We start from the raw sequence: 27189 nt of genomic DNA, 5'->3' as shown, positions 1-27189 counted from the left end.
GTTATATGGCTATTGTTACTCTTGTAAGCTTCAGTGGTATCTCCTTTAGATACAGCAAGCGGCCTAGTGTATTTACTGCTGAACTGTACTCTGCATTATCACTTCTTATAGAAAGTTTTACTGAGGCGGAAGAGGAGCTTTATGTCATTTCCTTATATTACAATGCAAAATAGAGAACTGAATAATTATATATCCACACGAAATCTCACTTTTGGATTTTCTCATTGATTTAATACTTAAATACAAAGTGCAACATATACAGTATAGACATTAGTGTCTCATCACTGACCACAATATTTTAACCAGCTAAGCTACAGATGCAGTTCTGGAGGAGGACAAAAAAATAAATAAATAAATGAAATGCACAAGAAATGTAAAACAGAAATAATGCACAACAACCATATAAAGACATGCTTTCTTTAACTAATCCAGAGCATGAATGTCTGAAATACTGAATATGAGCTTTACAACAGAAGTCCTGTAAACAATCAGCAGAAGGCCCGACATCCACCCGACACAACAACCTCCTCTGACTGTGGATGCAAACTGGAAACAAAACATTCAGTAAATGAGTACAAGGTCATGTCCACAGGACACAGAGGCAACCAGTGCAATCAGAGTACCTGATGGAGAGAAATATCATTTCCACTTCCTGTCAGAACACAATAAAGCCCACCAAGTTATCATCAACTTGTTGTCCCAAATGTAAATGCAACTCTCCTACAACCAATTCCTGTTTGAGCAGATTTCCACATGTTATGTGTCTGGGGGAGCTGATTATTAGATCACATTATTATAATAAAGCAATATTTCTTCAGTTTATTTTCATATATTTGCTGACTGCACATATTCTGAACATATTCTGTACATCCAACTAATCTTATACAAAGGATATCTTGCAAAACAGACAGTTGAGCTGAGTGGTCATGTAAACATGAGCAACAATATAAAACAAGTACAATTAATACAAAAGAAAGTTATGGCAGTTGCTTCCCTTCCTTGACTCATAATTCCCCTCAAGACCTGAGATTATTCTCTACAGTGAGAAATGAGGTAAGAGCTTGCAGATTTTCATGATTCTCTTCAAATTCAAAGCCAGGTTTGGACAGGAAAGAGTCAGCTGGAGGTACAGATAGAGACTGAACGCTTGGAAGCGATATTACTTTTCTTTTCCCATCATACTTGCTCATGAGGTTTTCTGTGGTGGATTTCCAAAACACACAGAATTCAGTTAGCAATGGAGAAAACAATGCGAGTCAGCTGCAAGCGCGATGACACGATTCACTTAAAGAAAGAGACGACGTGTGTAGAGCTGTACGAACACAACAGAATGGACAGAGGCTGGATTTCCACGTGTTCAGGTTAATACATGATGATGAGAACTGCAGTGTCTTCACCATTAATGTCAGATTCAGCAGCAGTTAACTCCAGACATACGACAGCTACAGTACACGGTTAACTGCTGTGTTTCATGATTTCCTCTTTGGTGGTTTCTACAGATCCTGCGCTTTCTTAACCCGACTGAACATGAGGGGCACCGTCTTGTATAAAATAAGTGAGATTAATCTGAAATGTACAATACAATTATTGATTTCATTTGAATAAATCCTGCTCTGTTTTATTAGAAATAAAAGTTAACTTGCGTTGCCCTTTCACCCCTCTGCTCCATATTGTCACACTGTAGGTAATCCTAAAATAAAATGCATTATATTATAACTGGAAGACAGAACATGCTTTAAAGAGAGCAATACATGTACAGTTTTTACAAATTATAATTAATATCATGGTTACACTGTGTTGGCAGTTCAATGGATTTATGAGTTGTTATGTTGTAATCTTACATTTCAGGTCAATGCTGATATCTACTCGTTCAAAGAGAGGATGGATGGTTGAGGTTAGATGGCTCGGCAGTCATTCACACACTCCTGATATATGAAATATGTCAGCATGAAAATGTTAACATGCCCCAGAGAAGAATCCACACTAAGTGTAACTTACTGTCGGTAGGTAATGTAGGTAGGTATCGCCTGTGCCGTGACAAACGTTGCTGGAGGGAGGAAATGGACAGCGAAGGCGCTTCTCGTGTTGCACTTTGATGTTTGCTATGTCTCGTACATCCATCATCCTGAGCGCTGGATGAGAAGGTGACGTAGATGGAGGCGCAGACATGGAAATGAGGCACCGTGATTCTGATCCTGCTCTCTGAAGTCTACCATGACCAGGTCTTTCATCTACTGCAGTCTCACAGCACGGCTGTACTGTGGGGCGTTCAGGCGGCGTAGAAAAAGAGGAGGGCAGAGAATTCCCTTTTGAACAATAAGAGGTGTGATCATTAATACAATTCTTTAGGTCAGAGATTGAATTCCTGCTGCTGGATGTTGGAAATGCATCACATGGGTGAGCAGCGTCTCCCAAGAAACAAACGTATCTGTGTCTGTCCATCTACATAGTGTAAAATCCTGCCATCTTAATCGAGAGGAACATTCAACAAAGAGTTTAAAAAGATCAGGGCTTCCGATGCCGGATAAAAGAAAGCGGTCGATAAAAGAGCTTCCATTGAGAGTGTCATTGGTGGTAGGAGTGTGGGCGGGCAGGGGAGCCTGGTCCAGAGGAGGGTCGATGGATGGGGGAGGCGCTGGGGGACATGCGAGGGCTCAGGTCGCCTGTCTGAAGACGCCACAGCAGTTCCTCGTTAGTGCGACTCAGACGCTTCTTCTCGTTGCTTTCCTTCTCCACGTGCACCTGCAGGTTGGCATTCTCCTCAGAGAGTTGCCTGAGAAAGACGGAGGACAGGGAAAAGTCAAAACATAAATACCACGCACTACTGCTGCATAGCTTTCAAAGGCAGAAGTTTCCAGCTGCAAGGTCGTAGTTCTAACCTCTGTCTGTTACAGTGATGGAAAAAACAGCTGGATACGCCCTAAGATTAACTCTGTCCACTGCTGCACTTGCCAAAAATTGTTCTCCCTGGACACTCGATCTTGGGGTTATACTACACTACACTATAATTTAAGTAATAAAACCAGGAAATCACAAGGTTGCATTGTAAAAGTCTGAACAAACACATAACAAAATTAAGATTTTTGGCTGCAGAATTAAAGATTCAGACATCTTAACCTTATAAATGGGCCTTCTAAGCCCACCTAAATCCACCTCTACTGGTTTGAATTCACACGCTGCATTAGGATGTGTTTAAACCTTAAATCTGACCTGGACACAGCAACGTTCTTGTCAATTCTTTCCATCAGGTCCTCGTTCTGCTGCTGTAACACTTGCAGTCTCTCCTCCAGGTACACATTCTTTTCGGCCTGCTCAAAAACACAGGAGAAAAGGTGCACGACATTAAATTCTTCAAATGGTGGATGACAATACAGCATATTAACAGTAAAACAGGCAAATGATATGGACTTGTAAAGGAAAGGGTGCAAAGGATTTGGGCATTTGATGCTGTCATTAGCTTACCCTGGATGGTAGTACAACTTTTTGTGTGGGTTTAATATTTTTTTTTTGACAACTTCACGTAAACTTCGCTCAATGAAAGCAGAAATTTGAAGCCTACTATTTTCTCCAGTTCTGAGATCTTCAGGTCCTGCTGATGAATTTGTTGATTCTTCATCTCCAGAACTTCTTTCAGACTCTTCAGGTCCTCCTCAATGTGTTTATATGGTGCCAAAGCATCCTGGCAACAGCAGATAACATCAGTGAAAACCTCTATCGGTCTTCTACAGCTACTGTCAACATATCGTCCTGTACTGTATCGTGCAGCAGTTACCACTATCTGCTCATCCGTGCTCCTGCGCAGAGCTTCTTCAAAGCGCTTGGCTCGGTCTCTGAGGCTACGATTCTGAAACGTCAGCGTGTCCACCTGGTCCTGGTGACCAGACAAATGTTCACTTCTTAATTACTGTCACTAACTACAAAACGCATCATACCACGTATCTATTTAAACACATATTTTTAAGGAGAGCTTTTTACCTGCAGTGACAGTCTGATCTTTTCAAACTCTTCTTCCAGAGACTTGGTCTGCTGTTCATGAGCCATCTTCAGATCTGACACAAGAAATAACACGTTATTATTTGTCTTGACCGGCAGCAGTGAGTCAGGACAGGAGAGTAACAGGTTTACAGTAAATGCTCACTCTTCACAGTCCTGGCATGCTCCTCCTGCAGAGTGGCCAGCGTGTCGTTGTGAGTCGTCTCCATCTCCATCAAGGAAGCCTCATGGTTCTCACTCATCTCCTCAATCTGCAGCCAAGATTGAAACAATTGACAATCACAAAAATGACTTGATACTAATGATGCCAACTGTTCACACATACACAGACGTGGAACGTGTTAACAGTTTTCATGGTAGCTATGTCTCCAGTCAAACAGCCTTCATCACAACACACCTGCTCTTGCTGTTTGAATCGCAGCCTCTCCAGCTCGCGTCGTTGTTGGGTCTGCAGGATCTTGGCCTCGGCCGTGTGCTGAGCCTTCAGCCGCTCCTCCAGCGCTCCCAGCTCCCTCTGCTGCTGAGCCCGCAAACCCTGCAGCTCAGCCTCGAAACGACGCTCCAGTTCCTGCTTCTCCTGCTGCAGTTGCTCCCAGTGTGCAACACTGAAAGCTGGAACACAAAGTAGAGCTTCAGTTGGTTTTATTAAACCCAAAGGTAAGTCATGCACCAACTCCCAAATTTTGTTTTAAGAAGATACAAAGACATTACGATTGTATTGTAAAGTCTGGATGTTAACATTTGTTTTGTTAAATAACAGTTCATTAACAGTTGTGCAAATTGATATGTTTATTTTGTAAAAGCCTAATAAATTCTAAATCCTTTGATATGAAACCATGACAATGTGTATATGGAGTCCAGTGTTTCGTCAGCAGGGTGGATTCCCAGGGCTCACTTCCTCTCGTCCCTTGAGGTCCTATACTGTATAATACATGACATGCAGCCGAGAGCGAGTGACTCACTGCTTTTTTCCTCCCTGCAGTGCCACATCTGTCACGCTGTATCCCACTTACCCACTTCATCCCTGATTCTGGCGAGCTCCAGGGACAGTTCCCTCTCCTTCACAATGGCATTCTCACTCTGAAATGCAAACACATACAGCAGTGGACACATCAGAGCTGCACAAACCGATGCGAAACGCCTGCAGAGCCACTGATGTACAACTGACACAGGACTGGCTGTTTCTAGTAGTTTGTCCACCCAGTTTCTGTCAATGTGGGAAACACATTTCTGAGTTCAAGCCCAGGAATTTTTCAGAGACACGGCTGGACAGTGAGCCATTGTATGCACTTTAAAGATCACTTTTATGGCAAACCAGAGGAACATGAAGAGGAGAGAGAGTTGGAGATATTTTGAACCCACAGTGTTAGCAGCTACATGTGCGTTAAAGGGTTGTACACCAAAAGGACGTCCCTACCTCATGTGTTATTTGCATTTTTTAACCAAAAAAAAAGGTTTGATAATAACTTAAAAAGCAGTCTGACGCTCTTTGATTCTGACTGTGCTTATATCTTGTATGCCGTGTGACGGCTCAGTTAGAATAGGTTGTAACCTCTCAAACTGTGTAATCAGCAATAACCACAAACTATCTTGTATCTTTATTGAATCACACACCAGCACTCTCTACTGTCTCAATATACTGGACGAAAAGTCACAGCTACAGGTTTGTACTTTGGACAATATTCGATGATTAGAGGTCACAAAATGCACTTCTTTATGGATTTTCAACATAAGTGTGTCCCCAGAGTGTCTAGAGACCCATAAAATATCACAAAGGGCCGTCCTCCCTCTTAGCAGATTTGCCTCTCTGTGCGACATCCTTATTTGACATAGCACCACCTCCGGCTCAGTAAATATCCACACCCATGGAATACCGAGTGTATCTACCTCGCCATCACCGACTCATCTGAGGATGTGAAGAGTGGACTGTATTTACTTTTGATAGAAATGTGACACCAACAAGTGGAAAACTTTTTCTCAACAAGGCCCAGTACAGAGCAGGATTCACTTCAAAACTGAAGCTCACAGGACTGGATCAGGAAATGAAGCTTTAAGTTTTGGCCATATTTTACGGTTTTTATTCAAGGTCAGCCTGTTGAATTTAGGAGTTTGCATGTTGCTTCAGTTGTGCGCCTGCACACAAGCGCAATGTTGGATATAATATTGAAGCACAGTCAGACAACTTCCCCTCCACCTGGTGCTCGCAGATCCGAATGGATCAAGAAACACGAGAGAAGTGCTAACAACATAGTTTGTATAATTTCTGTTCATTTACAGAAATACACATTACTTTCTCTACACCGCTACAATTTGATATCAGAGTATCCTCTAGTTCACCATGGATCACAACAGCTAAGGGTCTTAGATTAATCTATGACAAATCCTTCATGGCAAGAGTCAACCGCAGCACTATGCAGCATTTTGCACAGGCCCCTTCCAGCATCCACCGGGGACTCCCCATGATGTGACACCCACAGCTGAGATTTCACTCCCGAAGGTAGAAACATCAGCCAGTTAAATGGCTATTGATCACAACTCTAAACATGCAACCAGACAGCCACGCACACGAAGATAATCAGAGATCACAAAGCAGTGCTTGAGAGAAACAAAGACAGAGAGAGACAGCAGTGGGTGAAATATGTATGAGATGGTATACAGCATGTCTCAGCACTAATGATGTCACCCTCTGAGAGGTTTTCATCGGGGAGAAACTGCTGTGACCTCACGAAGGATGAAGGATGGTCAGAGGCTTTTTTTTCCTCCTGCAGCACCACCTATCCCCCCCCCCACTTAGATCTCCAGGGAGTTATGTGACATGCATTCTAATTTTCCCAGCTGATATTCAGCCCTCACCAAGGCAACTTAATCCATTTTCAGGGCTGCAACTAATGACTGTTTCCATTATAGATTACACTGTACACAGCTTTGTCTTTGTGATTCTTTGATCAGTTGTCATCACCATGAAATATCCAGGGTTTGATTTGTCTGACCAACAGTCCACAACCCAAAGATATTCTACTTACAATGACATAAAACAAGAAAACAACCAAACCCTCACATGTGGCAAGCAGCTAATGTTTGGATTTTTTTAATTAATGTTTTATCAGAAATCTCATTCTGTCAATCAACTTATAATTTTGGCACTGTACACTTTAGCTGGAAAATAATAAACATGGCTTTTTATAATGAGGGTGCTCATTCTGGAGGAGATGCTGTAATGAGTTAATTAACCTCCTCAGAGTCTGCATCCATGTAATCAGTCCAGTTTCAGTGGGACCACAAAAACCTTCCAACGAGCAGCTGCTTTTTTGTTTGGACTTTTTGTCCTGCAGACATTCAGGCAGGAGCTGCAACTATAACCAAATTCTGTTTAGAAAACCGAACACGTGATTTCATGTAGATGAGAAATCCAGGTAAACAAGAGCACAAAGCATCCTCTGTTAAAGTTCTACCACACAGGTAATGGCCTATAATCACTCAGAATTACACAAGTAGACATTCAGCAAGGGCAAAAGGTACACAAGGAAATAAAAAGATGAGAATATAGCAATAGCATGTTATGTAATGTCTCTGCAAACTCTTAGAGAAAAGAGAGAGGGACAGTGCGACAGACAAGCCTGATTTAACTCAGCATAATAACGCACAGCTTTACACTCTCCACCAGCTCTGTCTCTAGGAAACAAGTGAAAATAATGCTCACATAGACAGACCCCCCCCGGTCAAATACACACATGCGCACAACCACAAACGTATAAAGGATTCCCTGGTGCTGAAACAAGGCTGCTGCCTGCACGAGATACTGCCTTTACCGTTTGGTCCAGACAGCGCAGAGAGAGGAAATGGAGCCTGCAGCAGCAATGGCCCATACCAGGCTCGCAGACAGCCGCATCCCTGAGCCGACCGAGGCAGAAGTGACAGATGCGAGTGTGAGTAAGATACAGAAAGACGAACAGAGGGGGAGGCAACCAGGCAAAGGAAGGAGAGGGGAGGAGAGATGGAAAGACCGAAGCCTCACCTCGTTTCCTAGCTGCCGACCGGCGTTTATCCCTGCTGAAACAAAGACTGGCAGCCCCAGCCCAGCTCAGCCTGCCCTCCCCTTAAACCCACCACGCACCAACACGCCCTGTATCACATTCACACGCATGGCAGAGAGCACACATACACACATGTGCGAGCTTTTGCATCTTTGAAAAGAAAAAAAAAAAACAAAGAGCAGAGCAGGAGACGATGGGGGAGGGAGGTGATCAATAAGTGGCCAATTATCTGCCCTGTTACTCAGCACCAGAAAAATAGCTACATGCAGGCATCATGATGCACACAGAACACACACACGCCTGACAGAAAATAACTTATTCTACATAGCTTTGACTGGAGCAATGAGCCTCTTCCAAAAACCTGCCCAGTACAGTATAGCCTTGCTAATGTACAGTTTAAAAACTTTAAATCCAGCCATGTTGATGCAAATGACCAAGAATATTTTCTCTATTTCTTCAGTCAGCCTCATACACACATTAAGCCTTCAAAAACCTCATCAGTGTAAGCGGTCACTGGTTGTAAACATCTTAAAATCCAGAACATAGACATATATGAGCAGTAACTACAAGGTAGATGGAGGAGATTCATGGGAGGAAGCTATCAAAGCAGAAACACAACATTAGAAAAACGACATAATGTATTGCACTAAAAATTTTTTCAAAATTTAAGGTTGTAATCTAGATGTGTAAATCTCTAACACTGCCTTTTTGCCCTAACAAGTCAATGAAAATCAAATGTAAGGAACATTTTTAAATAATATATCTCCTCCAGTGTTTGCAGATATAGCTCAGATCCATATATTTAAAAGCATTCCACCCGTTAGACCTCAGCGGGTATTCTGCGATCACAGCGAGGTCCAGGCAGGCAGCTCTAATCTCATTAATCATCTCCCACTGTAGAGTGGAACCCGTGGGTGGGGCTGGGAGATGGATGAAATGCAAGCGGAGGACCAGGAAATGGCGAGAAACAAATGCTTAATCTAGGTTTGAGAAGCAGAGCACACAGTGACAGTGTGCATGCAGGCTGCCTGTACCCACACAACGGGAGAACAGTCATGACACATCATCCCAGATATCTGAAATAAACACTAAATGTGTTTCCATCCCATGAAGTCAACCATCCAGCAGTTGTAAGACAACCCAACATGAAATGCCACAGATCAACAAAGCATCACATACCACTTCCTGTTTACACTACCAGAATAACACTTGGAAATCCTCAGTTTTTCCCCACAAACAGTTTTACTGACAGATCCCGCTGCTTCAGATACTTGAAACGCATCCAAAAAGCCATAACAATCCGACTTTAAAGCCATGATTTTGAGAAGTAATGCCGACAACAAAAAGCCAGATGCTGCAGGTGTCATTTGTGCCGTTGGATTCATCACACTTTGTAGCTGCGCTGCGACAGCTTTCCCTTTGTAGCTTACAGCAGGCCTGCATTCATTAGCCTGGAAATTGGCTGAGAAATGAATGAAGAGCAAGATTAACCATGATGCAAGCGCTTGATTTAGACATGATTCTGTTTGCGTGACACTCACACTTGGTAAACCCTTTCGTTGGGCAATCCATCATGATGAATGTTAAATTCAGCTTATGTTACTGTTACAAAACAATGCAGCTGCAAGCAACAGCTGCTCTGAACATTCATCCCTGAACATACATCATGACACCTGTGAGGTAATCCATCAGAAAATAAAGCCAGCGGACACTCTGGGCTTCATTTCTGATAAATTACCAAAAGCAAACCTCCCAAATCTTGGATGTCAGAGATTCCTTAAACACCTTCTGTAATCCCAGATCTCTGCTGTAGCCTACCTTGTGACAGAAGTGCTGGGTCGTAATGCTGAAAACATCCAGGCACAGGGAGGCCTTCTTTAACTGGGCCTGGAGGCTCTGCAGCTGCAGGGCTTGCTGCTCACAGCGCTCCCGCAGCTGCTGAATCAAAGCCTGGTCCAACTCCTGGGCCCTTTGAGCTCCATGACCCGCTGCTGTCCGCCCACGAACTGCAGAGAGCACAAGGATGAACCGAATGCGTCACCCAGGCGGACACGTAGATCACACGCATAAGCAGTAATCAATCAGCAGAGCAAAGACAAACATTACCAACAGGAAGACTAATGTGACAACAACGATGATCAATCAGCAGAAAGTTCAATCAACAATATTATTGAAAACCCATGAATAATTTATCAAAGAAAATGCAAATTATTAGCGGGTTGTAGCTTCTTAATTGTGATGGACTTGCTGCTTTTCTCTGTTTTATATCCCTGTACGCTGAATATGTTTGTGTTTTGGATTAACATTAAAATGTACTTGGGGTTTTGAAAATGTGTTTTTGACATTAAATAATTTATAGAAAAATACACAGCTTAATCAATAGTAGCAATAGTTATGTATTACCTGCACCCCTAATAGCAAAGAGCTGAGTTATACTGCAGATTATATCAGCCATTGGTTTCCTCTCTCAGTTTCCACACATACACAAACAAATCAACTGCGGACGGATTGGCTGGAACCTCAGTGGTTTATATCCTCCTACAACAAATGATGATCTGTCCAACGTGCTGTTACTCAAGTCCTTTCACAGCTCAGACCAATCAACACCAATTTCCTCTCTCGAAACTAAACGCTCTCACTGTGTGTGTATTATGTGTGCAGTAAACTTTTATCGCATGCTCGGGAAGTCAAGAAAAGGACAAAATGCTGACTTGCTGTGGTAATCTGATCCAGCAGGATTCCTACCAGAGGAGCCATCCTAGCATTATGGCCACTGTGGCTTGTTGCTATGACAACAGCGGGCTGCCATGTGTAATGGAGTGCAGAGGACAGAGAGAGAGAGACATAGAGACAGAGAGAGAGAGAGAGTGACTGTAAATTTTAAAGAGACAGTAGAGGCTGAAGGAAGAGACTGCTGCATCCCCTCTTTGCATCACACTGGAACAGACTCAACCCACTGTGCTGTGCGTGCATGCAGTGTGTGTTTACATGTACACACACACACACACACACACACACACACACACACACACACACACACACACACACACACACACACACACACACACACACACACACACACACACACACACAGGCTGCGGTGTGATATGTAGGACTCACCAGGGGACTGTGGTTTGGGTGAAACCACTGCAAATCTTTTAGGAGAGGACTTTGGGGGCATCACCGCCTCAGTGTCTTTCTGCATGTCCCTCCTCGAGGCTGTGTGGAAAAGAAAAGTGTTAATATGTTTTATAATGCACAAATTTGAAAAGTAACTAATCACCTTTGTTTTCTCTCATGAATAATGTTTTCAGAAATACAGTACAGGCGAGTATATAATCAGTGGTGGAGAGACACTTTTGAGCTACTTGTACATCAGAGAAGTACTTCAATTTCATTATTTCAGTATTTTCATTTTTACTCTTTGACTTTAATTTATTTGACAGTCAAAGTAACAGACTGACATTTTACATAGAAAATATTTAGAAATAGTGATTATTTCTAAATGTACGCAAAGTAGATACAGTTATGTTCATCTTGATCTGCAACAGCATTAAAATGCTGTGTACACATGAAGGCACCGTAACAATAATCCAGTAATACACAAAACAACACTTTTCCATTCGGTGCATTTTGCTGATTATACTTTGGTACTTTTATTTCAGTATAAAAATGAACGCAGCACATTTACTTGCAATGGAGTCTTTTTTAGGTTTTGGAGCAGCAACAGCTCAATCTGTGGGGACTCGGCTTGGGAAAGAGAGGGTGGGCAGTTCAAGTACAGCACGTGTGAAGTGGGAGCTGGAGAGGTGCCAGTTCACCTCCCGGGCCCTCTAGAGCATGTGAGTGTATTTTGGGCCGATGTGTTTAATGAAAGCGTGTAAAAAGTATTTCCCTTGGAGGAATTAATAAAGTACTTCTGGTTACTTACTTTATTAACTGTATCATCTGCATTGTGAAAAACTGTTTTTGGCTCCACCACACAGTGATAAAAACAATACAGAGCGAAGCAGAGGACACTGTGGTAGCGTAACTTTAGGTAACAGATCTGAATACTTCCACCAGTGTCCATAATTATCACACAAGAGTACTTTAAGGTCGTTAGTGTACTGCTGTCAAATGCAAATGCTTGATTCTGCAACCCAGCATGTATTGTGTAATGCACATGTTCCCAGTTTTGGGTTTGCGACTCCCAAAGGGGTTGCAGTTTTAAAGGAATGTGTGCGATTTTGTTTATTTTATAGACTTTTCAGGTCTTTAAAATTAACTAAATCATATCAATTAAATTTCATATGTGAAAATCAATCATTGATTAACATGTTAACAACTAAAAAAGCTTGGGAACTACTGGTGTAAACCACATGGAGAAAACATCTGAGTGAGAAACAGGTAACAGTGCAGTACAGTGACCACCAGCAGGTGCTGCTGCTCCACTTGTTCACTTGTTCTGTTGCAGGAAGCCAAGTTTGCTCGTGCTCTCACAGAAATACGCCCTGCGACCACTGGATGGTGGTGAAACTCCACGTTCACAGCAAAGATGCCAACTTGGGCCACAAGGTGCACCCACTACAACAAAGACGGCCAAACCAGCAGAGCAGGAGTACGTATGTAGTACTGTGTCACAGCTGTGATGCAATGCTCAGCAACAGTTAAGACATTACAGCAGGACCCTGCTTTATGTTAATTATTCTTCATTCTGTATTCCTTTTCCTTTGAATCTTAAATTAGATTCCCCTGTGGGATGAACAGAAAGGGGCACACTCAGCCATACTGCTATAGAATCACTGTAAAGACAATTGGTGCTTTCTTTACATCAATAAAATATCTGTGACAAAGACTCTGAAGCTACTGAATGAAGACAGGAAAGGAGTTTCAACTGTGTGTCACATCGATACCTAAAACAGCTGAACTGCACTGAATCAAGGGGCCATTAATTAAGCACTTAATTTAGCACAAAAAAGGGAAAATGCTGCGATAAAGACATTGTGGTTGAAGTGTTGGAATCTTTCCACAAAAGGACCAAAAGTACGTTTTAAAGGGTGTTTCCCTCAATTTTTTGAATACAGAAAATTCATCTCATAAGCAAATGAGTGTCTGAAGCAGAGCGAGCAGAAATTCCCTCATTTCTGTCTGGCCAGCTGAAAATATACAGATCAGCCTGCTACAGAGAGCAGATCCATTTCCACGCAGCACACCAGCATCTGTAAACGACGCTGCTGTCTTCCTGCTCTATTATGCAACTTCAGTAACCTTAATGCACAATGACAACAGTCATTTCTGTGAATTAGATGCTGAAGGTGAAACAGTGCTGTCACTACACGGCTGTTTCCACTGACTTTAACCGAGGAATGAATACCAACATGTGAATTTGTCATCATGAGCTGCTGACAGCAATTTCCATGCACATTCTGATGTTAAGCTGCCACCTCCCTCTCACACCCCTGTTAGCACGTGCTCACGCATCCAATCTCAACAGTCACGTGATCATCAACGACCTTGAGCTGTTGTCTCTGGAGATACTGCAGCTCTAACACCACACGCACAGAAAAACTGAGCAGCAGGACGCTTGTTTCCACTTCCTAAGTGGGGACGTACCGAGCGGGGAGCAGCGCTGGGGGGGCAGGCTGCGGCGCTGGAGGCTGGGGGCGTTGGGAGGCTGAGACCGGCTCTGAACATGGGAGGTTTCACTGGGGGGCGCTGTGGCTTTGTGGAGAGGTGTGTCATCGCTGCCACTGCCAGGATCTGCAGAGCAAGAATAATGTGAGAGAGCAGAGAGTTTAAATAACTGCGAATGCTGATTTTCTCCCACAGTATGTCCAGCCAACATATAATGTACAAGCTGTTTTTTTCTTTTTTTTTGTCCTTTTGCCCTTTTGACAAAATTGGACCGTGGGGAGGGAGGGGGAATGACATTTTTTAAGCCTGACCTATCTACAGAGTTTCACAATAAAACTAAAGCAATACAAACTGTTGCACATCAAGGCTCCATTTCTCTTACAAGCACAGTGGTTCATCTGTAAATTCAGTCACCTCACAATAATGAGGCCCTGGATTTGAACTGACAAACCCCATGAACTAACATGACGAGCTTTTCCTCACACAGTCTAAAAACATACTGTACTCTGCGGGCTATGTCAATCTGAACTCACTACATTTTTTGTAGGTGTAGATCTAAATGTCTGTCCACTGTACGTGTTACACTGTAAGAAGTGACATCTAAGCATGATGAAATATCTTAAATCAAGGAAATACATGCTTGTTTCCTTTCCAGGAAGTTTTTATGTTGAACATTTCACTTGTTTCAAGCTTTTTGGTACCGAATCATCTTAATAAGATACTATAACTTCCAAGTGAGATTTTATTACTGGTTCGGAGTAATTTCATGTTTGAAACTAGAATTTCCAGACTTATAAAGCTGTTTGGTCAACTGAAGAGTACAAAACTGCTCTGTCGAAGTCAAGATTTCTTTGTATCCATCTGCACTGTGGCAGACTGGTGGCCTGTCCAGAGTGTCTCCTAACCTTTTGTCCTGTGCATGCTGACTACACAGGAATGAGCAGGGACACATGAATGGACACAGCACTGTGTCCACATGCTCTTGATAATGCATTTTCCACATTACCGTAAATGTGGCGAGATCCGAACATGCAGCTTAAAAACATCACCTCATTTTCACTTGGAAAATGAAAAAGCCCACATTTTGTCCAGATTTCCCCATCTAATGACAGAGCGGTTAATCACCCCTCACTGCCCAATAAAGGACCATGGGATCCTTTATTGGTAGAATCACCATGTTGGATTTCTTTGGTATTTTTAGGATCAAGCATCAGCAGATCGCTATCTTTCCTTGGAGAGTTATTTTTTTTAACTAAAGAAATTCACCAGAGACGCAGAATCCTGCAATTATTCATGACAACTGTTATTATGCCTCTAGCTTTGGATATGAAAAGCTTTGATTCACAGACAGACTGAGGCTGCTGCAGTGAGTAGTCCAACAGGAAAACATCACCAAGAACAAACATTACCTCCAAAGGAAGGAAGATCCTCACTCCTGTTGTACACGGTCATTGTCGTTTTGTTTAGTAAAATTCAATCAGGATAAACTCTTAACTGTCTCTGGATTCCAGCACTATGAAGACAAATCAGTGTTTAGGTTTACTTCGTCAGTCCAAGTGCAGTGTTGCACACCAGATAGCTCAAGTTACTATCATGAAATATTCAGCTCCTCAATCAATAACAGTGCTGACGCATGCTGTACCTATAGGTAGCTCGGCACTCTTAAAGAGGAAAGAAGTTCAGGTTTGTGTCCTTGAATTAAAATGACTCTGATCTGAGAATGAAAAAGTCAGAGGGTGATTCAAGGATCCTGAAAACACAGCCGAAAACAACAAACTGTTGTGTGGAGAAAGCATAAGAAATTCAGGTTGGGGAGAGAATATTAAATCCCTTCTGACGTCAGATATGCGGCGGACCTGTGTGAAACCCCCAGTGGGATTACAGTAACTCTCCTCACCTGGGAGAGTCAGCAGATGCTTTTTTCCCAAAGGTGTCTTGCTGAAATGGAGGCTGAGCCAAGAAGCGGATTGACTGAGGGAGACGGCTGGAGGCTGACTCACTGCTAAATGCTTGTTTTTAGCCTGCATGCACAGTACAAATCCATCCCCTGCTGTAAGCATCCTCTGATCAGTGGGAAGCAAGAAGGATGCTACTCTGCTGGTGAGTAATCCGCAAGAGGTGAGAACACACAGGGTAAAGATATGAAACACAAGCATTTTGTTTATCTCCATTGTGTCTGTGTGACTGAATGCAATCTCATACTGTCCGTTTCTTAATTATTCCTCTTTATCTAAATTAGAATTTGCTTTCCTGAAATAGAGCTGTCTCTGCTATGTGATGCACACACTGGACACACACAAACTCAGACAGATACATAATGTTGTTTTTTTCTTTCTACTCTAATCAGAAAGGACAAAACGTGATGCACGATAAAACTGCAGGACAGCTACATGAACTCTGTTATGGTGGCTATTTAGGGAAATCCCTTGAGATAATTTTTGGGCAACAAATTTTTAACTGGACTGGGAAGAAAAACATAAACCCAGTTTCAAATTCTTTGTAAAAAGGCAGAATACTGTCCAGTGATACTGAATCTGGTCTGCACTTTGCAGCTTTTTTTTATCAGATCACCTCTTGAGAAGAAAGACTAAAATACAAAATGGCCCTTTCAGTCACCAGAGGGTTGTATAGTCTCTCCTGTCAAAAACTGTGTGTGGAGATGCTGTTTTCCTTCCTGCAGGACATGACAGGGATGGGACTGATCCACAGGAAAAGAGGTTTAATATTCAGAACATGCCACAGAGATTTGTGCTGCTTCAACTGCTGCGAAGTCTCACTTGGAACTGGTGCGCAAAGCATAAAGTTGGATTATTAAGTATGTAGAGCAGCTACATCACGTCTGTAAAATGTCAGAAAACAGGGATCAAGGTGACATTTAAAGTGCTAAAAGAACGTCCTGTTTGTTGTCACTCATGCAGCACACAGCACAGACACATTCGCGTACAGATCTAACTGGACACATGAATTTGATATGTCACCACCGTCCTGATGTTCATTATGGAATCCTGTATGAGGGGATGTACTCACTCCAAGTCACAACGTTTTGCTGGAGTGCATCCCCGGTGAATGTGGCTGCATTCGAGGCATACGGTGGCATACTAATAGAGCTGCGCTGTCTGAGCCAAACAGCCTGAAGGGAAACACTGATATGCAAGCTGCCAGTCACATATATGCTGTCTGAGCTACTCCCAAGTGTTTCACAATCTGGTAGACACCCATCTATTCTCTGCAGCACAAATAGAATTACATTTCATATTTTTGTTTTTTCTCCGACAGGAAAAAAGCGCAACTGGCTCATAAATTCAACAACAGCTTCGCAGAGAAACTAGCAAAGACAACAATGGCAATATAAAAGAGCAGGCCACACTTACATGACTGCAGATTAGCATCTTCATCTGTGGATGTTTTCTGAAGAATCAGTGTTAGAAAAGGTACAAAATAACCCAGTAAAGTGTACATTGGAGCGGTTCAGGAGGGACACTGAGGCGGAATGAAAGACCATTATCTGGCTTGACTGGAGTGAAAGTTCGAGGAGATCCACAGGCGTGAAAGAGGCTGGTCAGAGGTGTTGGGGCAAATACAGCTTCGCAGATTATCCTGTCATACCGCACTCTGTCTCTGTTCCACACACGCTGCCGCCGCTGGCACCGCTTTTCCATTTCAGAGATTATAAATAGGGAAGAAGAGACTGACATGTGAAGCAGCTACTGTGGTTGAGGCTGGGGAGGGGGGACACCCTGCATGAGACAACAGCTGTGTGCTTTTTTCCCCCAGTCTGAGCACCCTGTCTGTACAAGTAGCTTAAGGAAGCGTCTCAATCCAGCAGGTCAGCTTAGGACAGTAAAAGTGGCGAGAGGGGAAACGGCAGCAGTCAGCTGTCTAAGTCTGGAGCAAATGTGTCGACGCCCGAGTGAGGACAGCATTAACCCATCATCATGTCTGCCAATCAGCACAGCAAGGACACAGCTACAGAGACACTGTTGCTGGTGCATCAGTCTTAAAGAAATGGTCACATGTACACCCTTAGATAAGCTATTTTGTCAAACAGCTTATTTGGGCATGTCTATTTTGGGTAGTTTGAATTAATTTTATTTAATTAGGTCAAATAGGATCACGGGATAAAGAACACTGGAGGGAATAACAGGATCTTTTTACAGTATGTCGAGGTATTTTTCAGATATTGGTCGGAGTCAGCGCTATGAACAAATCTGCAGCAGCTCTGTGCTGGAGCAGAACACATACACTACTTATGCAGAGATAATCAGCTTGAATTTTACTAGTTGCGATTTCTCTGAATAAAGGCTGCAGGAAGCTTATGGAGGTGGTGTCAGGCTGCTAACAAGGATATGATCTAGATAAAATGCTGCAGTCCGCAGACTGAGGAGAGGCAGCAGAGGGAGGAGAGTGACTTAAGGATTTCTTCATCAAAGCCCCTGTGGTGCAGCAGCTTCAGCGCCTACTTGTGATAAATGAATGAGAAATGAAAGGAAGTGAGTGGCTGTTACTATAGTAACTGAGGATCGCAGGGGCAACCACAACGAAGTGAACTAATAAGGAGATGTAGATACGATAAAACATAAATGTGGAATATCCTTTTAATCAGACAGAGAACTGTCACTGTCTGTCTTACGTCTGAAATAATTTAGCCGGTCACATTTTGAAGTTCCTCTCCGAGCATTGATTAAATGGACGGAGCAGACTTCAGCATCAGTTCTGTGACTGCTCTGAAAAATGGCTCCTGCAGGCTACAGTTTGACTCTCCCATTTTCAGATCCTGCGGTAATATACGAACACCAATTCTTCTTTTGCAACCTTGCATCAGAAAATACTGCAGGTCTCTACCATCATTATGAAACACCGAAACTTAGCTCAAAAAAATCAAAAAACACAGGTACATCCAAATTCTCCTCTGATACCCTTCATTTCACCGTGAGCCCACTCAGGAAGTTGACAGGACTGGTTCTTGAGTTATGTGACATACCTGTATGAAACCCTGGCTGTTACTCGTTCACTGCTGTTCTAAGGCAGAACCACTCAGTCATGCTTATTTCACTCACACAATGTGGACACGCTAAAAAGCTTAAAAACATGGCTTTCACTAAAGTAGCAAACTAAGTAAAGTAGCAAAACCAGTATAAGCTTAATTCATATGAAATGTGTGATGACAGCATGACTCACGATGAGAAGGTCGGCAAGGATCACTCTGACTGCTGTCGTTAGACTGACTGCTGGACACAGACGAGACGCTGGAGCTCCGGATGAAGCCAAAGGCAGCCAGACGGGCAGCTGGCAGGGCGGAGAAGCCTGGAGGACGCAGGCCAGACTGGCCTGGTTTGAGAAGGAGACTCTTGGAGGTGGCTTCTGGACCTCTTTCTCCTGACCTCTTTTGCTCTCCTGGAGATAAAATGGGAAAAATGCAGTGGGTGAACGTCCAATGCGATAAGGGTCACACCATCATGCTAGACTTACAGATAAGAACAATTAAAAGTAAGTAAAGAAATATGATGTAATGAAATCTAATCTTTGAACTCGGCAATCAGCAACTGACCACAAAACGCTGTGGGAGCCATGCGGGTTAAGTGTGCTTTGAAATTCAAATAAATCAGCAATAGTTCTCCTCATCATCACACCTCCTCCTGCGTGCTTCACGAATGCAGATGCCATCCATTCACCAAAGACACCATGTTTGGAACCAAATTTGGACTCATCAGACCAAAATACAGATTTCCACTCATCTAATATCGTTCCATGTGTTTCTTGGCTAAGCAAGTTCTCCTCTTCTTCTTCCTCTCCCTCAGTAGTCATTTCTTCGCAGCATGAAGACCTGATTCAGGCAGTCTCCTCCAAACAGTTTATGCTGAGATGCATCTCGTACTTGAACTCTGTGAAGTATTTATGTGGGCTTTAATCTGAGATGCGTTAATTGGCGATTTCTGGGGCTAGTAACTGTAATGCACTTATCCTCCGCAGCAGAGGAAAGTCTTGGTCTTCTTCTCCTTGGTTGTTTCAACACATCCTTTCATGGTTTTTGTGACTGCGTTTGAAGAAACAATCAAATTTCTTGATATTTAGCAGAGTGACTGACTGCCACGTTTTAAAGCAATAATGGAGTATCGTTCCTCTTTACTTCAGTGCTTCTTGCAATAATATGGACTGCTACAAAGGTCAAATATTTCTATTTACTGCATACCAACACTACCTCTGGACAACACAACTTTTGGTCTCAAATGTATTAAGAATGGCAAAGTTAAAAGTTAACTTTTATTTTTAACTGAAGCTGGTTAAGATAATGCTGTCATCAAGCCAAATGGCTTTTCTGAAGAGACATTTTGGTTTTACACTTTTTTTCTTCACTACATAATTCCAAGTGTGTTTTTCGTGACTTTGATGTCTTCAGTATTAATCTGCAATGTTGGAAATAATAAACATGAAGAAAAACTATTGGATGAGAGGGTGTGTCCAAAGCACCGTGAATAAAACAGTGCCGTATGTGGAAGCTGACTGGATTATGACTGAGAATGGGAGCAGCTAGAAATATGCAGTGCAAGTTGGTAGGATGTGTGAGTTACATTGCTATGAAATGCTCTGCACTTCAAAGAGATTAGGTGCCAAAAGCCAAGCCTCATCCATAAGCATGACAGCAAAAAAAAAGTGGTAAATCATTCAGCGAGCCAGAGAAGTCAACTTCTCCGCAGCTCAACAACAAGGAGACGGGATGTGCACAGAATAGCAAAGCAGGCGCAGAAGTGAGAAAGCTCCCATAAAATTATTTTTCAACAATGATCTAAATGGTTTACAACATAAGCACATAAGTATGCAGCATGTCAAATACACTTGTGTTCTCTTAGTTGAATTATACATGATGGGAAAAACTCTTACACAGTAAAATCACCACCACCATCTCACCTGCAGGGTCCTGGTAGCCTGGGGCTGTGGCTGACCTCTGACCTGTCTGCTGAACTCTTGCCTTGGCTGCAGGCTGCCTGGTGACTGCCCCTAACCCCAGCTGTGGCCTCAGAGCTCTGGGTGAACGGTAGACACTGCCCCCCTCTTGGGAAACAGGCTGTTGAGAGACAATACCGATATAGTCAGTCACTGTCATCACAATAAAGACTTATTGCCCTGGTGGGCAATAAGATGGGCAATGATATCATAGACATAGATTTAATAGAGTTTGTTATGGAGTTCAGTGATATACTAAATGATTTCATATATAACAACTACAACAACTACATTAGGCATTGTGATTTCATGTAATTAAAGTGAGGCTACAACAGCAATATCTGCCTCTTAGCCCCCAAGTCGGGGTGACGACTTCTGCATTAAGCAGATGTGACCATTATTTTTAGCATCAATGCTAGCTTAGATGCTAACAAACTGTAGACCTTGTGTTTTCATTTCGTATATGGTTAAAACCTTTGCATTACTCAGATATTTTGTCAACTGCTGCTAGTCCATTTCTCACCTCCTGGAGATGTTTCTCAGACATATCCTCATGAAAGCTATCTGACTTCCCACCCAGCCTTTGAGGGACGGTGCTGCTTGGAGCTTTCAGCCCAGTCACGGCCATGCCCGGAGGATAGTACCCCGCCTTCTGCATCTCCTGTCGATATTTGTCAAACAGCAGGTTGGATGAACATAGCACCGGTGTGGATTTAGGTTGAGGACCACCCTTTAGATCTTTATGAGCCGGAGGGCTGGAGTAAGAAGACAGTCTTAGTGGGAGTGTGGAGGCTTCGAGAGGGGCATCCGTCACTTTTGCTTGAGGATTCTTTCGAACATAGGTGATGATTTTTGGTCGGACATTTTTAGGCTTCTGGGGAGGAGAAGACCTCCTGGGTTCAGGTTCTCTCTGCTGGGGCGTGACAGGTTTGGGGATGCCACTGCTCAAACCTGTCTTAGCTGGTTGTTTGACTGTTTGACTTAAACCTCTCTGAGGGGAGTCGCTGCGCTCCAAACTCACTGCCCTGATGCCCTGGACCTTGGCAGGTGAACCAGTCGGTCGTCTCTTGGGGGAACAGGAGGTAGTTTTTGGGGAATTCGGAGTTGCTGGTCGACTGGGGCTTCCCCATGGCTTCCTTCTCTCCAGACTTGAGGAGCTGGTGGTGACGGAGTTCTCAAAAGAGCCCTGCTTTTTTAAGGTGTCATCAAAGGAGTGCTGCTTCTTTAAAGTACTCTCAAATGATGTCTGCTTTTTGAAACTCTTGTCAAAAGAGTTTTGTTTTTTCATTGTGTTATCAAATGATCCTCGTTTCTTTATGGCTTTGGATTCAATTGATGACTGGGTGCCCTTTGTACCTGTTTTATGTGGGCTGTAGTTCACATCAGGAGCCTCATCAGCTTGTGTGCTTTTATCCATTTTTGTGTTGCTTTCTTCGTGTGATTTTTTTGGAGTGGGAAAACGCTTGTGCTCAGTACTCCTCCCTTGATCACAATCTAACTCTAAAACGGTATTCCCTGCTTTATTTCTGTGGTTATTGTTCTTGCTGCACTCGTCAATGACATCCTTAGATGGAGCAACTCCATTGTTCATTTGTGCCTGTGATACCACATCCTCTGAGTGAACTGTTGAATTCAAATTCATGTCCACGTTCTCTATTGTGCTTTTTCCAGAGGAGAGGGAAGGGTGATCAGCTCTTTGAGAGGACTTGACTCTCCCAGTGGCAGTGCTGTAAGTTTGGGAAACCAGGGTCGGGTCTTCTGAGATGGTTGAGTAAGGACCAGAGGCAATGTGCCAGGAGTCTGTCGTCTGGGTCATGCCAGCAGTGTCCACGATTGAAATGGTGGACAGACAAGTCACAAAGACATCAGTTTCTGAGCTTAACTCATTCCTGGATGCCTCCTTGTTCTGAGAGACATGAGAGGCACTAGATTCATTCTCACTAGCACCATTCAGAACAGACCTTCTCTCCTCTCTGCTCTTATTATCTGTTGCCTGCTCTGCTGTCGCTCTACTGCATGATGAAGGCTGTTCTTGAAGTTCCTTCCGGTCTGCAAGCCCAACAAAGTCCTCTCCCTCCTCAACCAGGTAGGCTTCCAGCTCCTGACACTCCAGCATCTCAAACTCAGCCAGCTCCGGGTCGTCACACTGGGAGTCTGTCCCCCAGATGATGACTTTGTCCTGCTCTGCTGTTTCAGTCATCAGCCCCGACAGAGTGTCGGTATCGCCCATCCTCCTGCCATCCTCTGACTGGATATCATTGGCGTTGGCGTCACCATCAGCCAGCACTCCACTCTGCTGGTTGTTATTCCTTAACTCCCCCTCACCAAAGGACCCTCCTCGCTCACACATTTTGGAACCAGCTCTGAGTTTACAGCGCTCTCAAGAGCAGTAAATCAGTCATCCATGGCACCAATCACAAAAAAGTCTGTGTCTCCATTAAAGAGTCTTAGCAGCACAACAGGGGCCTAGAATTGATTTTGATAACATTTTGTTCCAGCATGCTTGTAATCCAAATTTTGAATCTCATATCTAATTTGGGAGATGGATCTTCATGAAATCAGTGGTCCTTATCCTGTACAAGAACAAAAGAGAACAAGTAAAAAGATCAGCGAAATGACAGATGACTGAAGTAGTATAATAGTAAGTATATCTCTATGAATTTTTTTTTTTCCAAGCATGAAATATGTGATTGGATTTCTCATTTTTCAAGCAGACAAGAGAAGAGAATAGACAACAAGAGACTGTTAATCTTTGAGGTCAACAGTAAATTCCATATACATTCTAGCATTCCTTGAAAACTACTTGATTGATGTAGATGAAAGTTTATCAACCACAGAGGAAAAGAATATTTCCCTGAACATACAGTCAACAGTCAATATGACATAACAGCATGTCCCTGAATGTGACATAATGGCAGCATGCTGTGCTGCAGGGCAAACAGGTGGCGGTGAAGTCACGTTACGTTACCAAGGAATGTGTTCACATTTATAGTGTTAAACATGAAAATATATGACAGGCACTCAGGCACTGCTGGAGATCTCCCAACGGCAATGCTACCTCTATCTGCTTTTTATATAATAATCATTTTTATTCTAATATTTGCCCCAAATTAAGTGACCTCTACACATCAGATGTCATTCAGAACAACAGACACAACTATATTGACTCCAGCGGTGGAAAAAAATATGTCAGTACCATGAATGTTAGGATATTTTGCATATGGTACCACAGTATGGCAGCCCATAATTGATTAATAGAGTGGTATGTAATAACTGCTAAAACAACTGAGGATCTGTGATTAGGCTGATTCAGTAAATGGGAAGAAGTCAGTGGTGCGCTGGTCCCTTCATGTCTTCAGCCATAAGCACATAATAAAGGATGTCTGTAACTGACTTATTTCCTGAGTGGACTCTTGTACAACAAAGAGAGATTTAACAGACCCTCTGATCTCAGGAAGCAATTCTTTCTCACAAAAGCACCTGTACATTAAATTCCCACCTTGCCACGTCTTTGCCATTATTCAGCTCTGGCTGTCGAGTTCAGCGAAGTATCATAATCTCCAAGTAAAAAAAAAAAGAAAAAGAAAAATTGCCGCTGGTTGTCACAAGTTTTTCCACTTAAGCAGCCACAACTCTTAAAAAAAAAGGATCTTGATAGTTTTGTGCCTCTCTGCTCATGAAGCTGCAAACCAAAAGGAAAACCGAGATGTCTTACTTCAGGTGTGCAGCATCAAAACTGACACAAAGTCCAACAGCTTGAGGCCAAAGCAGAAGTAAACTGCTGAATTCTCTGTTTGTCCTTCACACTCATGAGCCGGTTAGCATGAAACCTGACTGACTACTGCCCCACCTCATCTCCGCGCTCCTCGTTTATGCCCTAAATTCACTCACGCAGGAGGAAATAGCATCTCATTTCCCTTCTTATGAAAAGAAAACTGTGCTCTTGTGTGATAATAGAGTTTTCTGCATGTTTAGATCGAGGATGGGAAATACTACTGGCTACAAAATATACATACTGTGTTTTCTTCCTTTCATGTTTCTGTAAGCACACTTAAAAGAAATGCAAAGGTGGTCCAAAGACAGAAGTGCTGTTTGAGGTACAGCCTGACACGCTGCACTAAATGCTGTCTCAGCACCTGCACTGCAGAACAGAGAGCAATGTATCAGATTCCCCTCACACCTGCCTCTCCCTCGCCTCCCTATCAGCTCTCTCACAGTACTGCACGGCTACTGTTCCACTGCTGAAGCCGCAGAGTCCCTCAGGGTAACCCTACAACCGATGAAGATGCTTCACATTGCATGCTGAATTTGATGTGAGGTGACAAACTGGATAAATGAAGTCTTCTTTGAAGAGTGACTCTGCAATCAAAACTGTTTCTGCTGCAGCTGTGATTGCTGCTCCATCCCTCAAACTGACTGCAAGTTTAAAAGTGTGTTTTTTGCTTTCATACCTCAAGAGTATGGAAGATAAAAATATCAAGGATATAACAAACAACTGGGGGACAGAGAGTCCACATATCTGGCACAAAACAAAGCTAATATCAACATGCACATTAACATATCTCAGGATCCCCAAACGCACCGTTTTACAAAGAAGTCTAAAGCAATTACACCTAAATCTTTTTTTTTTTTTTTTTTTTTACCCCACATGCCCTATTTTGGTGAGTGAAATTCACATTTTTTTTTATTTGATAATTTTCTGCTTCACAGTCTGCCATGCTGGCTGAATGAAAGCATTACAGAGATAATTAAACACTTTCATTTATTTTAACCTCTTTCCCTTCACAAACCTCTGGAGAGCTGAGCATCACAGTCCGGGCAAGAAACTGCAGGATGCTGCTGGTCTTACTGACTGAGAAAATGCACTGTTAGTACCCCGAGTGACTGAAGCGATATTCTTTATCACCCCATTTGCCATTTCCACCCACACTGCACATACTGATCTGTGTACATGCAAGCTGTCGGCGTGTGAGGCTCATTCCCATGGCCCTGTCACTTCTGTTGCTTTGGGGTTTTTTTTTTTTGTTTTAATCTACGTTCCCTGGTTGTTTTCCTCTCAGGCTTTTCCTGCTGCTGCAACAGCTGATAATGTCCCTGGTGACACCATCATAGCAAGAGGGAGATTGAGGAAATTTATGCTTTCCCCAACAACATGCTTCCCTGAGCATGTTTCCCCATCCCCCCATTGTTCAGCAACTCGCCCTGCCACCTGCCTCCTGAAATGCGACATGATGGTGAGACCTTCATCAGGGCCTCTTATGAAACGTGCAATCTTGCCCGAGTACTTGAGTGAGTGTGTGTGTGCGTGTGTGTGCTGAAATGATTTTGAGAGACAGAAGCTCCTTCAGTTCTAGCAGCCATATGCAACGTGGAGCTCTTGAAGCAGAGCACAGCCTTCATTCGTCCACCGAGCTTCACTTGATGTTTAAACTGGAATCCTCATGAAATATTGAGGCTGAATGAAAATGGAGGCATCGGTCTCCCTCCAATTTTAACGCTTCAGTGGCCCTGACTTCTTTGTGTAACCAGCCACAGCTCGCAGAAGATCTTCTGTTGTGACTTAAAGCAAACTGGAACAAAAGTGTGCACCTGTAAGGCCTCCAGGTGAAGGCAGACTGGGCGAAGAGACAACACAGATGCTGGAAACATGTTAACCTGACATGTAACATTTTAACATGCATATGCACAAATATAGAATATCAACATCTTTCATGTCAAATTAGTACAATAACCAAGCTTTCACCAACAATTGTATCCTCCTTTACATTACCCTGTCACATCTTACATAATCTAACAAATCGGCCTTTTGAATAACTGTGGTCACTACAGCCTCACAAGCAGAAATATGTCACTTCACTATTACTCATGTTGATCCATTCAGCTCATGTTCCTCATTTCACAGCCTCTAAATTTAAAGTGCATCTACACATATGATCCCCAGACAGGAAGAAAAGAGGAAGCTTTGCTGCTTTTATGGCAGACACTGAAAAACAGACATGAGACAGAGTTAAAAGGACATACAATCCACGGCCTGACCCCTTACACACATATGCACACGCACTCGCACGCACACGCACTCTGAGGTGAGCCCACCTATGGCGAGGTAACCTTTTTTTCCCATCTTGACTTTATGCAACAGCTCCATTAGGATTTGCACTGCTGGACACAATTAGCCGATCACTTGAAAATAACAACGTTAATGCGAACACCTCCAACAACAGGATCATCCGCAGTCCCCCCAGCAGATGCAGCAGTGCCAATAAATCCAATTACAACTGCCGCCGATCAGAGAGATTGAGAGGGCGATAGACAGAAAACAGACGAAGGAGAGGTCCTTACCGTCCACTAATCCGCCGGAGAGGAGCTCGACAGCGAAGAGAGGAAGCAGCAGGAGGGACACATCCAGGACGAGCCGCTGTGAGGAGGATGAAGTCTGCAGCATCTCTGGAAAACACGGAGGAGAGGAGAGGAGAGGAGAGGAGAGGAGAGGAGAGGAGAGGAGAGGAGAGGAGAGGAGACTCTACGCCCATGTCAACGTGGACTCACGTCGCCCCCTACAGGTCAAATCATGCATTTATTTGTAATTATTTACAGCTACACACAG

General features: G+C 43.2%; 1 protein-coding gene across 3 annotated transcripts; it reads right to left on the bottom strand.

Annotated features, from left to right (window-relative positions):
• Window positions 1–206: 206 nt before the first annotated feature.
• Window positions 207–27143, bottom strand: mtus2b (microtubule associated tumor suppressor candidate 2b). 3 transcript variants are annotated; one of them, XM_070969872.1, is made up of 15 exons: window positions 26925–27143; window positions 21109–23158; window positions 20550–20706; window positions 18822–19037; window positions 13623–13769; window positions 11148–11246; window positions 9846–10033; window positions 5007–5073; window positions 4391–4605; window positions 4139–4244; window positions 3976–4049; window positions 3773–3871; window positions 3560–3679; window positions 3211–3311; window positions 207–2773 (listed from the first exon to the last, which is right to left on the bottom strand). In XM_070969872.1, exons 2-15 carry the CDS (start codon window positions 22933–22935, stop codon window positions 2566–2568), a joined length of 3624 nt encoding a protein of 1207 aa, XP_070825973.1. In that variant the 5' UTR covers window positions 22936–23158; window positions 26925–27143; the 3' UTR covers window positions 207–2565. The 3 variants fall into 3 exon arrangements, with proteins under 3 accessions (XP_070825973.1, XP_070825974.1, XP_070825975.1); XM_070969873.1 differs by having other exon boundaries at window positions 3211–3308; XM_070969874.1 differs by lacking the exons at window positions 9846–10033; window positions 11148–11246; window positions 13623–13769; ... (2 more) ...; window positions 21109–23158; window positions 26925–27143 and adding an exon at window positions 7803–7859 and having other exon boundaries at window positions 3211–3308.
• Between the last annotated feature and the right edge of the window lie 46 nt (window positions 27144–27189).

The sequence above is a fragment of the Chaetodon trifascialis genome, chromosome 9 (genome assembly GCF_039877785.1).
Source record: "Chaetodon trifascialis isolate fChaTrf1 chromosome 9, fChaTrf1.hap1, whole genome shotgun sequence".
Taxonomy (NCBI): Eukaryota; Metazoa; Chordata; class Actinopteri; order Chaetodontiformes; family Chaetodontidae; genus Chaetodon; species Chaetodon trifascialis.
The sequence above is the reverse complement of the archived record's forward strand: the minus strand, read 5'-3'. Positions and strand labels throughout refer to the sequence as shown.